This window comes from Kwoniella europaea, chromosome 1, assembly GCF_036810445.1.
Source record: "Kwoniella europaea PYCC6329 chromosome 1, complete sequence".
Classification (NCBI taxonomy): domain Eukaryota; kingdom Fungi; phylum Basidiomycota; class Tremellomycetes; order Tremellales; family Cryptococcaceae; genus Kwoniella; species Kwoniella europaea.
Genome location: NC_089487.1, coordinates 1,982,983 through 1,997,592, shown reverse-complemented (window position 1 = coordinate 1,997,592; position 14,610 = coordinate 1,982,983). Strand labels below are relative to the sequence as shown.

Below are 14,610 nucleotides of genomic sequence, written 5' to 3'. Positions count from 1 at the left end.
GATATAAGATACTATACCAGTCTATAGATTATTCAATAGTCGATATCTACTGACCGAAAAGAAAGGTTCTGTAATAATGCAAATTACAGACATGATCATGTTACAGTGTATGAGTCATTATCATCATGCATGATATACACACTATAATACATAATCATCTGTCTACTTTCTTTTCTATTTGCTATCTACCTATCTATCGTGTATCTCCAAACAGTGCTTAACTCGTCAATGACGTTTCCTCGTGTTTTTCTATTACTGTAAGTTCCACTTGTTTGGGCTACTACTAAAAGACAATATTATCCTCCTGGTACATTGGTACATCTCAATATATCCTTCATGACCCCTTCTCTATCCATCAATAACCTGCTTCGCCTTTTTCTCACCTACAATCTCACTATCACTCTTTCCCTCTTCACCCTTTCTGGCGTTCGTCCCTCTATCCTTCTTGTTGTCCGGCGTATCAATGACTTTACCTTTCCTCTGAGCAGATTGTTCTCTACTTCTTTTCTCTTCTGATTGTTCGGCCAAATCGGATGCTTCCTGAATAGTAGCATCTATATCTATCTTTTCCTGTTTCTCCTCTTCCTCGTCGGATTGTTCATTCTCCGTAGAGGTGGTCGTCGAAGTGGGACCGTCGTTTGATGCCTTTTCTCTCTTATCTCTTATTGTCTTGGTGGCTTTTTCCGTCTTATTCACATTTTCTGATTCCAGTTCACCTTTCCATTCGATATCGTAATCTGAGGCTATACGAGTGATCTCCCTTCGAAGTGTCTTGGCTTCCGATACTGGATGTATCCGTCATTTCATCTTAGCACGAACACTTCATGCAAAGATCGTTACATTTGCGTCAAGTGACTTACCCATCTCTGTCCATTTGTCTATATCCAGGCCTGCTTGATCGTACAACTTCCTCTGTCTGGCTGTTATGGAAAGATCCAATAAGGATGAATAGGATACCTCCCTATTATGATAACTTTAGAGAGAGATGGTAGTAAAGTCAGTAAATTTGACACAAACATGGCGAGAGTGACGGATTGTACTCACATCAAGAACGCCGCTGAGCCTAAAAGAGCTGCAAATCCGGTCGCCCAAGTTACAGGTTCCATCAAATCCCATCCTGCATCAGTGAAGAAGGCTATTAGAAGGACAATCAATCAGTAATTGAATGAAGATACACTCAATAGGTAAGGAGAAAGTATCGTTTGGTGAATGGAAGCTATCACTCACTCCACCGTATGACCGCTGCCCAATATACCACTCCACCTCCTAAAGCAGCTACTGCCAATCTCTGAGCACCCTTATGAGCTTTATAATCGATACTGCGATAACACAAGCATTAGCTATCCATAGCCACCTTTTTGTTGCCTGTCTTAGTGTACTATTCTAACAGCCAAACAACTTACTCTTTCTTCTGTTTAGTCATCCTATCCAATTCTTTCGTCAAGCTCAATAACCTTCTTCGTATATAATGTGTTCGACTAGAGAAAGAAGGAATGATCACTTCCAATACCAATTCGCCCTGTCCTTGTCCTTCTTCTCTTGATCTCCTTTCTACGAGATTGCTCGATTCGTTGTCGTTGGATGAGTGTGAGGTCGTAGGTGAAATGACAATTTTGAATTTCTCATTCAGACACGATTGTTTGATGAAATCACTTAAATCCGTTGATTGAGACCAAGATACTTCTTGGAATTTATCTCCATCACTCTGCCTTTGATCCAAATACGGTCCACCTTCCTGTCTTTCTCTCTGTTCTTCCGATGCTGCATTTCTTAAATGACTATCTAGATCCTTAGCTTCCCCCGTTACTGACAAATAGGTAATTTCGGAATTTACATATTTACCAGGTAACGAACCGATAATTAGTCGACTGAGGTGAGAGAGTGGTTGTGAAGGATGTAATAAGAATGCCGTCTGTCTAGGATCGGAGGTGGTTGGAAGGGGGATTAAAAGTTTGAATAAGTGTGAGGAAGTAGGCGATAATTTACCTTGCCATTCTTTCAATTCTTGTCCATTTGTGGGAGACGGAGGAGAAGAGGTAGAAGATAAGTTCAGATTAACATCTTCGGTGGTAGACGATGTCGGATCTTGACCTGCTGTAGGAGTTTGAGAAGGATTGAAATCTGATGAAGGTGATGCGGAGGATATGAAGTGTGCGTGAGAGAGGTCGGTAGCTCCTTCTATCGGAGCATGACTGTTGTTGGATTTGGATTTTTGGGGATTGGTTCTAGGGGGAGTATCTTTGCTTGAATATGTGGAAGGAAGAGTTGTATGTATTTGTCGGAGTTGTACAGGTTTGAGTGAGTTCCTCTGGAAGGTTGGGAAGAGTGATGTTGAACTTGTTGGTTGAGATGCCAGTATAGCTGGGTCCCTGATTGGTATACGAGCTTGTACAGATTTGACTGAAGTGAGATGTGTAAATTTGGGTATTCGTGTCCGCATTCTTCCACTTGATGATCCTTATTCGGATTATATCTCCCTCTCAAACCGAGCCGAGCTGACGAACCGATATGACAGATTGCTTCTATTGCTATTGTGATACTACTCCATGGGATCTAGATGTATATTCTATGCTTGACTGTATTGTAATGATGATTGATACGAGTAGTATGAGAAATGTCAATGAATTCCAGTGAACACGGTTGATGAGTGATCGGCGAGTGTGTGTACGTAACTACGTCATGACCATCAACATCAACCTCAATTCCATTCATCCATTCATTCATGTATGCCGATGCATCTGACAGCACTGTATGTCTCGAGGGTGTAAGCTGACCTGTGATGAATTGCGTGCAGGGAAACAACGCCTCCAAAATGAGTCATGCTCATGTCCTCATCCCTCGACCATGACAGTCTCAAGGATCGGAGGCAAAAGGCCATCTTCATTCAAGCCCTGCAGGCGCAGGTAAATGAAGTGTTTGGTACTCACTGAGGTGCCCGTTATTTGGTTGAGAGCAATTTTCTGTTCGCGTTACTGCGGTGGAAACGAATCCTCTACGCGTATCAGCCTGCGACTGAGAGACCATCAACTATGTCCATGAACGTTTCATATGTATGTTGATGATGATGATGATGATGGAGGATGACAGGGTATGCCACCTCCGTCACCAGCTGCTTTGTTTGCGTTACCATTCTAGGTACAACGTGGTCAGGGTATCGATTCCAGAGAGTCGAAGTGTTCTGTTCAAGGGTGAGCCGAGATGTGCCTTGCAAAGTAAAAAAAGGTTTTCTTTCCCCTTAACTTAAGATCCCCTCACAGAGCTGCAGAACGGGAAAAAAAGGGTAAACAACGCAAAAACAGGCAAAGGAAAAACGGCCACCGCGTCAGGTCGGGAGATGGAGATATGTGAGTTCGATGTGAGAGGAAGGAAAGAGAGGGCAATAACCAGGCTGCATGGATGTATCCAGAGTACCTAGGCTAAGCAGCTAAGCAGCTAGGCAAAGAACGAGCCTCGACTTCTGCTCAGTGCTATCTATCATACAATCAAAGGTCGTGTATATAGATTCTATCTTGACAACGATAAATTTCACTTTCACTTTGGGAATCCCCCGTTCACATCTATCGAATTGCAGCAGATTCTATTTCTCATTTGTATCGTACTTCCCATCCTGTATGATCCATCCATCCATACGATCCTATAATAGAAGGAAAAACCAATCATCAACATCCACCACTTGTTCGTTCTTTTCTCGATATCCGACCGCAGAGATCCCACTCACGTCAATCTTTGAGCCCCCCACGATTAAAAAAAAAGAAATCTCGTAAGAGACGCACATCACATAACCAAACATATATACCAGAATACAGAGAAACCACATAACGTACAAACACTCCCAGTCACCACTATAGCACCCTTCCATCTTCCATCTTTTAGACTATCTTTTTAGCGTCTTTTGTCCATCCCTCACATAACCAAACGATCTTCAAGCTTGACGTCAACGTCAATCGACATCATCAACGAAGAGGCACCACTACGACCATCTCGCAGTTCACGAGCATTCGAGTACATCTCACGAGTCGCTCCGACTTTTAGGTCTATGTCGATGAAATAATAGCAAACAGCAAGATTGGATACTTATTCAGATACGAACTGGATTGGTCATGCGATTATACATCTAGCAAACGTGTTGCATACCCTCTCAAGACATTCATCCCTAGTACAACTTCATCTGTGGAACGTTCAGCCATATCCTGCGATACATCATCTACCACAACCCCCCTTCGACTCGGTTCTTCAGAATAATCAACTCCCACCATGCCAGTCGACTCAGCAACGGATCTACGTCGAGCAGACACCCTCTCCGATCCCTATCCCGCTGGTCCCTCACGACAATCAGCTCTACACAATAGCACTTCCCGCCAACCCCATAACAACAACATGCACAAAAGTCCCAAAACTCGATTTAAGCCATCTGGATTTTCACAATTTTGGCAAAGTGTCAAAACGCACCTTACACCTCCTTCACATCCTTCCACCACATCCGAATCGGCAATAGGCGGATCAAGCTTTAGAAACACGACAGATAATTATTATTACAATGAGTCTGTTCATGGAGGCGGAAGTAGTCATTTACCTTTGGAATTGTTAAATCCCAAAGCAGGTATGGAAGGTAAACATAAACGTCGAATGGGTAATAGTTCCGCTTCCCGAGGAGGAGGAGGACTAAGGTTTAGAGCAAGAAGTAGTCAAGCTGCATCAACATCAAGATATGGCGATGATGACGATTTATCTTCATCGAAACCTAACGAACCTGTATCACATGTAGTGGTAGATGCAAATTTTGAACATTTCACTCCTGCTATGGCGAAATCCGATTCGGGCTTTTCAAACAAGACTCCAGGAACCAATACGAATAATGGAGGATCAGATTCGAAGACTGAAAGAGATGGAGATAACGGTGGAGATACGACGCCTAATGGAGGACAGATGGGATACGATAGGAGTGATATCGCTTCGACTACCAGGAGAGGAAGTAGAGCGGATAATTGGGTTAAAAGGAATACGGCGGTGGTATGGATGACGGAAAGGTTTTGGCCGAATGTAAAACATTTCTTGGATTCAGAATTCCCAGAACCGAGTAAAGAGAGATCTTTCCAGAAAGAGGTGAGTAACGTCGATATTCTTAACAACAGATTTATACGTTGGTGAGATGAGGGAGTCATTAGAGAGAATGGTAGAGGAATCTGGCTGTTGAGCGGGATCACAGAGTTTCGGATGGGGAAGGAGACAAGGCACAGTCTATCGTATCAAGAAGAGATGCTAATGATCTATTCTTTTGTAGACCTGGTTCACCCAAAAACAAGGTGCAATGGCATCGTCCGTATTCTTCCTCATCAATTGGATCCTTACCGTTGGGTTATTACCCACACCCATGTCAACATACAATTACGTTGCATATATAGCCGTAGCAGGGGTAAGCGGAATCCGGCTCCTGTCAGAATATCTCTTGAGCTGATGTGGTTGGCTTGTTCAACTTTGGGTCTTAGCTATTGACGCTACCTATACCGGTATTGGTGATATTCGATTTTCCAAGGAGACATCCTAATATATGGCAACCATGGATATTCGGAGCTTGTTGGGTGTTCGCCTATATCTTGATCATAGAAATGAAATTGTGTGGTTTCTTCTCGGAGAACGATACTTGCGGAACAAGGAATTTCTTGAATCTCTTAGGGTTCGCCTTTGGACAACCCACCCTTGGTGAGTGTTATGGCTGTATGACCACAAATGGGGTATTGGCTTACTTTTTTTCATATTTTTCTGTTTGACCTTAGGTTTATTGACTTTACGGGAACATAGAATCACAGCCATTTGCGGAGCTTCTATATGGTTGATCCTGGTCGGGGTTTTGGTCATGGAACAGCAAAACAGTCCGAAATTATTCTTCAGAAATATTGTATTCTGTGAGTTGTTACATCTGCGAGCTGATCTTGGTCATCGTATGCTGATTCATATCTTCCAGTCGCTCTATTTCACGCTTTCCTGATCTGTGCGAGCTTCTTGAAAGAAAGAGGGCGAGTGTGGCTTTTCATCTTTATCGTTTTATGACCTTGCACTAATCCGTCGTTGCATACTGTAGAGAACGACAGATGTTCGCTCTGCGTCAACAATTGAAGATCCAGTATAGGGCTACGCAATCTGCCCAAGTCATGGAACGTAGAGCAGCAGACTCAAAGAAAAGATTCGTATCGTACAGTGTGTATCGACAATAAGTCTTTTTGACAAATCTAGATATAGATCGCTAATCACCTTTCAATCTCTAGTCTTCCACGAAGTTCGAGTACCACTCAATACCGCTCTTCTGGCTGTGCAGAATCTCGAAGGTGAAAATGTGTTCCAGGGGTTGGCAGAAGATCAATCTGAGATGGTACATGGTCTGATGGGCAGTTTGACCATGATGGAAAAAGTATTGAATGACGTCCTATCTTTTAATCGGATGGAATCTGGAAAAGTGAGTTGAGCCTAAATCTCGCAACATTCATTACTGGACAGAGGACGGGGTGAATTGGTATTGATGGTCCAACACTTCTCAGTTCGCTCAAGCTAGAAAACCATTCGAATTTCATAAGTCCATTCAACTCGTTGCGCTTTCTCATCGTATGCAAGCTCAAATGGCAGGTATAGAGCTGGAGGTGGAATTGGACAAAGATATAGATAAGATTGGTGGGGTCTTTGTGGGTGATGAGATGCGTTTGAGACAGGTTGCTAGGTGAGTCTCTACGTATGGTTGACGTGACATCATACTGATTTCTGACTTTCTTTTGGTGTGCTAGTAATCTCGTATCGAACAGTATCAAATTTACAGATAAAGGATCTGTCCGAATCGTGACTAAACTTTTGTACCCGCGAATGGAACCCACACCTGCTATCGAGATTGAAGACCCGCTCAGACAAGCCGCCATGAATTTGCAAAAACAACAGGAGATCGAACATCACGAGAGGAACGAGAGGTTGATATTGGCTTCTTCGGGTGGAATGATAGACATTGAGAAAGGTTCTGTACCTTTAGAAATCAGAAGGCAAAGTAGAGATTTTGAGAAAGAAAAGGAAGAAGAGAGGAAGAAAGTTCAAAAGGTCGTGGTTCGAGTTGAAATTCATGATACGGGTGTAGGGCTGAGGAAACAGGATGTAATTGAGTGAGTACAAGTCTCTTTCATACACTCTCATAGAGAATCGGCTTTTTTACTATGATCGTAAACTCGTCGAAAAGAGACTGACGCATACTCATGTCACTATAGCAATCGACTCTTCTCGCCGTATGTCCAAACTGAAATCGGTCGGCGACAAGGCGGTAAAGGATCAGGATTGGGTTTAGCTTTGGTCAGACAGATTGTCAAACTTTCCAATGGACGATTGGGTGTCGAATCGGAATTCGGGAAAGGTTCAATGTTCTGGTTTGAACTGCCTTATTCTCTACCACCTCCACCGAAAGGCAAGACCAATACGCTCTCACCGCCTATGGGAGGAAGCGGACCACATGGAGGATTTGGTCCTTCCACTCATGTACTTACTGCAAGTCGACAACAGAGTTATCACAAACCTACGCCTAGTCCATTAGGTCATCCGGTGGGATCGATGGAAATGACCAAAGATTCCAGTGCCGGTACCGAGAGACCTGCGATAGGCACAACGGAATCTACTTTACCGTTGTTACCTGAAGCTCACGGGAAGAATCAAATTCCGGACAAGAGTGAATGTGAGTGTGAAGTATGTAATTCAAAATTGGGTGAATGGCTGATGTGAAATTGGATGTGATAGTACCTACTGAAGAGATTATCATGCACACCTATCCACCTGTTGATCCACCCACACCGGAGGATGAGGGAATACCTGAAAGCGATGCGACGTTCACCGACCCTTTCACTTCTGCTCAATCTGCTTCTTCCGGAGAAAGGAGATCATCCGAATGGTCAGATGGGACTAGACAGGAATTGCAAGCTCCACCAATCATCAATGCTCCTCCTCAAGTATCTATCCAGCCTCCACCTGAACTTAGTCCGGAATTACCACTTTGTGTTTTGGTAGTTGATGATGATAAGTGAGTTTATACTTTGTGCTTTCTCACACATATCTGATGAAAGGTGAAAGGTATTTCATGACTGATGTGAATGCTTTCATGTATAGGTTAACGAGAATGCTCATGTCGAGGATGTTAACGAGGTTGGGACATCAAGTATCAACTGCTGAAAATGGTAAAATCGCATTTGACATGATCAAAGATTCCTTTGAACAGAAACCTAATGCTCCTAGATTCGATGTCATATTCTTGGACAAGTGAGTTTTGAGTTCGGCATTTATGTGTATAGTAATCTATGCTAATCTGCTTGAAATCGATTGATAGTCAAATGCCATTAATGTCTGGTGTGGAAGTAGCTCGTGAAGTTCGAGAGATGGGATGTCCAGTATTTATCGTCGGATGTACCGGTAACGCGCTAAGGGAGGATCAAGAGGAATATATATCTGCCGGAGCGGACAGTATCATACCTAAACCTATCCACCAGAAAGCCATTGTGGAAATGATCAAAGAGGCCAGAAAGAGGGTCGCGGGAGAGACTAAACCGAAAGAAAAGGAAAGTGACCTTGGTATTGGAATGGGTCACGATGAAAGTTATGGATCACCAGGTGGACCAGGAGTGATGGTTTAATGTTTTGATATGTGAGGACAAGATGACGGGTCTCACTTTTGTGCTACAATGGATACGATATATCACGATAATTGAATTTACCTATCATTATCTTGGAGAATAGGGTCTTTGTGATATCTTGACTTGTTTTCACTCATTTGGAGTTTTGCTCATTCCATTCACGATCACAATTTGGTAGCTATAGTAGATAGAAGTACATATAACGTTCTTGGGTATACCCTTGATTGATTTTTGGTTTTTGCTTTTTGGATTTGTGGGGTTCTGGTCGGACCATAATTTCTTGTATCTAATAGTCTGGATTGTTTATGCTTCATGCTTAAAGACCTGCGGGTAAAACAATTAATGCATGATACACATCACAAACATCGTTACCATGGATATGACTTGCCAGTTGCGTACTTGTTACTTGCCGTTACATAGTGTGTGGGTCCGGTGGTACAGCATTGTGCCGTATTTGCATAGATCAAAGAGGCGAAGGAAGCTGTCGAATTCAGAATGGTGGCCGGAGTATGTAATGTAATACTACAAAGGGCCGCTGACGTAGGGGCACTACTTGATCACATTGATCAGAAGGTGGCCACCCATTATTGAGGGAACTTTGAGCCCTTTGTGGCAATCATAGTACCGCATTCAGTACAGTGCTATACATGCTCACCCAGTGATAGCATTCTATGGTACACAAGAGAATTCTATCAATACACAAATCCCTCGGGGCGAGTCTATGAGGCATGCATCTCTTTCAGGACTCTCCAACCAGAGACAGTGAAGATTCGGCATGTAGAAGTCCAACGAAGCTCGCCTGAGTACTGAGATTCTGAAGCTGTATCGTTACGGATTTGTTACAATTTAGGAATGAATAATTGTTTTTAGGTGTACTGTACTATGCATTGGTAATCCTGTGTTATATCACTTTCATACCATATTCATGATGTGCATGGAACATAAGCTGTACTACAATCGCGACCAATGATAAGTGCATGCCGGGCACATGGTACGCCGACGACAGCTGTTTCATGTCGCTAGTCCGATCATCAAAGCGATAGAAGGTCAGGCATGCTGAAACTCCGAAGCATCCGATCGCTTAGTCGTCGGCTCGAGCCCAACAAGAGGTCTCCGTGACAAAGCCTTCTGGTTTACGCCTGGTAAAACTGACCACCCTTTGTTCTGGATGCTCCGAGAGCCACGGATGCAGAATCCCCACTTTCATACCCAGGCTTTATCTGATTCATGGAGGTGGAACCACGTAGCGGTCAACACAGCGGAATAAGAGTTGAGATCATCATGAAATTTGTCGGAATTATGAATGGATATCTGGGCTTCAATCCTTGTGGGATGTACAGATGATTTCGGCAACCCCTTTCCAGCTCGCTGGTAGGTTGTCAGAGGAGCTGTTGAGCCGCCAACTAATTCAATGAGAAGCAAATATAACTGGGATGTGTCGGAGTAGAAGTTCAGTCCCTCCAAAAACGTTACGCTCTAACAGTTCAGCGAACGCTTGATAAGAAATACATTCAGCTCCGGCTGATCAGAAAGGGTGTCACACACACACACTGTATCAGTTCTTCTGGGTTTTCTTGATGGCTGATACTAGTTGATCATTCGGGGTGAGAATCAGTATTGTCGGAATTACTACCATACAGTACAGTATGCCTTCGATTCTCCGATGTGTCCCCGACACGACTTTCACATTTTGTTGCGATTGCCCTCTGAGAAAAGGGTATAAAGGCTTGCAAAAGCTATCTTATCCTCAAAACTCATTCGCAATCATCATCTCCTCCATATTTTGAAGATTTCTGGCTATTTTACAGGCACTCTCCGGCTACACCAACCTCCTACATAATGAGCTATTCAGACAACAATCGACCACAATTGGTCTTTGGTCAAAGCTTCGCTGAGACCCTCAGACTGAACTCGGCGGGTGAGTTCCCTTGGAGACATACTATATGTGCCAATTTGGCTGATAAGTTCTGTTTTGGTGATTCGCCAAATCATGATAAGATTCACGATCTATGCAGTCTTTGTCTCAACTTTTAGAAGACGTGACTTCCGTTCACCAAAACTCAGATCACCTCGAGACAGTCATCCAAACCAATGACAATACAACTATCAAGAGCTTTATCAGTAATGCCAGTAGGACTTATAGAGAGCATCTGTCCGGCACTGATACCGAAGGGAAATTTGCTAAAGTCATTTTGGATGGCTCAATCCAACAACTCAATGCTTCAGCTTATTACGCCAATAGACCTTAGGGTCCTAAAGAAGTTCATAGGCCATCATCTAATGGCAGCCTTTTGTTAGATCTGAGGAGGACGGATGAGCTACAAATGCCGTTTCTACTTGTAGGCTGTTATTCGGCGTTGAATGCAACTATGCATTGGTAGACAAAGATTGTGGAAACGTGCGAAGCTAACACACTTCTCCTTCCGCTGCGAACTGTCTATCTCGCGAGAGGGATGTCATAAGAAATGTTGCATACAAAGTAGAAGATACAAAGTTTTGAGCGACAAGATATGGACATCTGCTATCTTTGACATACCACCGCAGCCTTGAAGCTCGCCAAGATCCGAGGGTTGCACCTTTCCGCGAGCAGATAGATGCCATTAAACGGGCACCGCCCAAACAAAGATCGTTACAGGAGCGATACATGACGAGGGGACCTGTCAACGAGGGTGAAGATAACGACATTAGCTTTGGCCCTTTGATGTTGAAACGAGCCAGGAGGATCGAGTCTTGGGTATGCCTGTCAAGTTCGCCCCCTGCCTCAGGATGCAGAACCCTTCAGATAGTACCCCGAGATACATCGAGTGATTGGTTCTGGGTTGACATGAAGGCTGGTCCCCGAAGGTGAGTTTTTACGCTGATTATCAGTCCAATGAGTAGCTCCCAAACAATTATGCCTCGCCCCACTGCTTATGATAGGGTCCATACATCCCCTCAAACCGGACCCAAAAGCCCAGTAGAGGGTTTGCCGGATACTGGTCCATCGACAGGTAGGTAGGCCACGTTACTCACGAAAAGAACTTCAGTATGATGGTCAAGCCATGGTCTCAAATAGCATGTCTCCTCTATGAGACCCAACGGCTGAGGGGAACGACAAAGCCGGTTGCGGTCCTATTGTGAGCTTTGCCATGCATCCACTTGACAACCTGAGATCTTTAAGGTACTATAGCCGATGACTTCTCACCTCCACCTGACGATCCATCACCGCTCGTGTCCTGCCACTCTCGTTGGCTGTATGGACATGGCACTTCCACCTGTCTTCACGAGGAGGCAATCACATCGAAGCTTGCCTTGAAATATCCACCTTGGGATCCTTTCTGCCAGAGCGATTGGCATGCACTACAGCCGTGATATACCGATTGGATCAACGAAATAATGATGCCAAGCTTTCAACCACAACTTTCTTCTACCTTCAGATATCCACTTTGTTGTAATGCCAAGACTTTTAGACTCGTTTCTGCTCTATCGATCAAAATTCCCATCATTCTTCCCAAGGACAAAAGCTTATCAAGCTCGAAGCATAACATGCCTGTATGAAGCTCCTCCATGAGATGTCAATTTATGATACCGTCAATCCAATTTTCAATATCGCGTCCATTGTGGCTTTGCCAAGACCTGCGGATAAAGGATAACGTGTAGATTCGGCTATGGATAGTGACCCGACCTATCCACATAGATAGGTGGATGATGTTCGAGCCATCTTGACCTCTACTTGCCGATGGATGAATGTGGATGCTCCATTTGAGGACAAAGGTATAAATGCACCCCATGGGTGATCTCTTGAAGGCCCCATGGAGGTAGATCATCAGTCCCTTATCAGGCCAAAACATCAAATCCTTACACACCGATTACAGTATGGCTGAGAAAGCCTTAGACAGGAAAGCTTCGTTTGACCATGTCGAGGAAGTCGATCAAGACCTCAAAGAGGTTGAGGCTCAAAAGACTAAACAACATGGCGATGCAGCTTTGGATATAATCGGAGACGAAAGAGTGATCGTCACACAAGAGGATGTAAGTGGTCACAAGCTCCTATCTTTGAGGAGACTCAGCTGACACAGCAATCATCTGATTTTGTGCATGACAGAACGATAGAATTCGAAGAAAGACTGATAAACAGATTCTGACCATTCTAATTTGGGTTTATCTATTACAGATTCTTGATAAGCTTGTGTAGGTCACTTTCATACATGATTTCTTCTGCGACCAAGCGTTCGCTGACAAAAGACTGTTATAACGGAATAGCATGGGATACGGCAACGTTTTCGGTCTCTCAGAGGACAACCATCTGGTTGATAACCAATATTCAGTTGCGGTAACGATGAATAACATTGCTCAACTCGCTTGGCAACCTTTCTCCACCTATCTCATTGTTAGAGTTCCGGCCAGAATTTTGATGCCATGCTTCATCTTTGGGTGGGGTACCGCACAAGCCTGTATGGCTGCGTCTTCGAGGTGAGTCAGAACATTTCCCTGCTAGCCAGATCACAATCCATCAACGTTCATCCGTGTACATCGTACTCTCTCGCCAGTGCTGATTGTTCTGCCGTGGTTCAGTTTCGGCGGTCTTGCTGCCACTCGTTTCCTTCTGGGTCTCTTCGAAGCAGGTTGTCTACCTTTGTTCTCGATAATGACAGCTCAATGGTATCGACGATCCGAACAACCTATCAGGGTAGCAGCATGGTACTCTACGAACGGTATCGCCCAATGTGTAGCAGCCTTGATGTCATTCGGATTGGGCAAAATCAACTCTGATAAGATCGCTTCATGGCAATTGATCTTTATCGTGGTTGGAAGTATCACAGTCTTGACTGCACCCGTGGTCTACTGGAGGATCGATTCCGATATTGCCCATGCGAGATTCTTGTCTCCTGAAGATAAAACCAAGGCAATCGAAAGGTTGAGAGCCAACCAAACTGGTACTGGTACGAATGAATTCAAATGGGCCCATATCTGGGAATTGGCCTATGATCCCAAAACTTATCTTTTCGGTGGTTTGGCTCTTTGTTTGAATTTCGGTGCGACCGTGACTACAAGTTTCGGACCCACCCTAATCAAGAATATGGGATATGACAAGTTCGTGAGTGCTGACCGCATCCAGTCTAGTCCCAATTCGCCGGGCTAACTATTTGTTCCGATATCTTGCCTAGATTACCGCACTTCTCAATATGCCTTTCGGTGCCCTCCAGTTCTTGACTATCATGGCCGCTTCTTACGCTACTCAGAAGTTCAAACTTAAGGGCCCAGTCCTTGCTGCTTTTATGGCACCTGTGTTGGTCGGGTTAGCAATGTTATACCATGCCAATCGACAACCCGTGGTCAATCAGAAAGTTTCTTTGGCAGGTTACTACCTGATGGCTTTCCTCTTTGGTGGAAATCCAATTATCGTCAGTTGGATGGTAGCCAATACAGCTGGTCAAACTAAAAAGAGTGCAATCCTCGCTGCTTACAATGCCTTCAACGCTACTGGCAGTATCATCGGTGAGGCTTTGGATGAAACATTCCGATTACTCAGGCCGTATCGCTAATGCAGTTGCGTTTATATTATAGGTCCCTTGTTATTCAACTCGAAAGATAAACCAAGATATCTTCCAGGTCTTCGAGCCACTCTAGGTGTTTTCGCCGCGATGTTAGGTCTGATCGGACTCTGTATGGGATTGATCTTCCTCCTAAACAAACAGCGAGAAGGACAAAGAGTCGCTGTTGGTAAACCAGCCAAGATCAAGGATACCAGTATGCTAACCAAGTACGAGGCATACGGTAACGAAGGTGGTGTCGGTGAGAACGGTAAGTGATTGCGTCCAAAGGGTCACTATATGTTGAAATATAGCTGATGGAATATCGGATCGAATAGCTTTGAAGGATATGACCGATTTCAAGAACAACGAGTTTGTATATCTATACTAGCTTTACATCTATATCATGTCAGAGCAAAGGCAAATTCTTTCATATATGGGAAGTACGCTAC

General features: G+C 44.0%; 4 protein-coding genes across 4 annotated transcripts; 3 read left to right on the top strand and 1 right to left on the bottom strand.

Annotated features, from left to right (window-relative positions):
- Window positions 1-348: 348 nt before the first annotated feature.
- Window positions 349-2,440, bottom strand: V865_000749 (uncharacterized protein; the record flags this gene model as incomplete). Its single annotated transcript, XM_066224578.1, has 5 exons — window positions 349-785; window positions 861-973; window positions 1,045-1,135; window positions 1,228-1,319; window positions 1,404-2,440. 5 exons carry the CDS (start codon window positions 2,438-2,440, stop codon window positions 349-351), a joined length of 1,770 nt encoding a protein of 589 aa, XP_066080675.1.
- A 1,814-nt stretch (window positions 2,441-4,254) lies between these two features.
- Window positions 4,255-8,645, top strand: V865_000748 (uncharacterized protein; the record flags this gene model as incomplete). The annotated part of the gene is made up of 13 exons (XM_066224577.1): window positions 4,255-5,103; window positions 5,282-5,413; window positions 5,487-5,700; window positions 5,775-5,903; window positions 5,963-6,014; window positions 6,080-6,195; window positions 6,264-6,451; window positions 6,534-6,709; window positions 6,774-7,136; window positions 7,239-7,696; window positions 7,759-8,038; window positions 8,125-8,274; window positions 8,342-8,645. 13 exons carry the CDS (start codon window positions 4,255-4,257, stop codon window positions 8,643-8,645), a joined length of 3,411 nt encoding a protein of 1,136 aa, XP_066080674.1.
- Window positions 8,646-10,484: 1,839 nt separating this feature from the next.
- On the top strand, window positions 10,485-10,894 carry V865_000747 (uncharacterized protein; the record flags this gene model as incomplete). Its single annotated transcript, XM_066224576.1, has 2 exons — window positions 10,485-10,563; window positions 10,644-10,894. The coding sequence occupies 2 exons, from the start codon at window positions 10,485-10,487 to the stop codon at window positions 10,892-10,894; spliced, it is 330 nt and encodes a 109-aa protein (XP_066080673.1).
- A 1,606-nt stretch (window positions 10,895-12,500) lies between these two features.
- V865_000746 (uncharacterized protein) lies at window positions 12,501-14,549 on the top strand (the record flags this gene model as incomplete). Its single annotated transcript, XM_066224575.1, has 7 exons — window positions 12,501-12,656; window positions 12,730-12,815; window positions 12,888-13,097; window positions 13,200-13,722; window positions 13,793-14,123; window positions 14,193-14,429; window positions 14,497-14,549. 7 exons carry the CDS (start codon window positions 12,501-12,503, stop codon window positions 14,547-14,549), a joined length of 1,596 nt encoding a protein of 531 aa, XP_066080672.1.
- Between the last annotated feature and the right edge of the window lie 61 nt (window positions 14,550-14,610).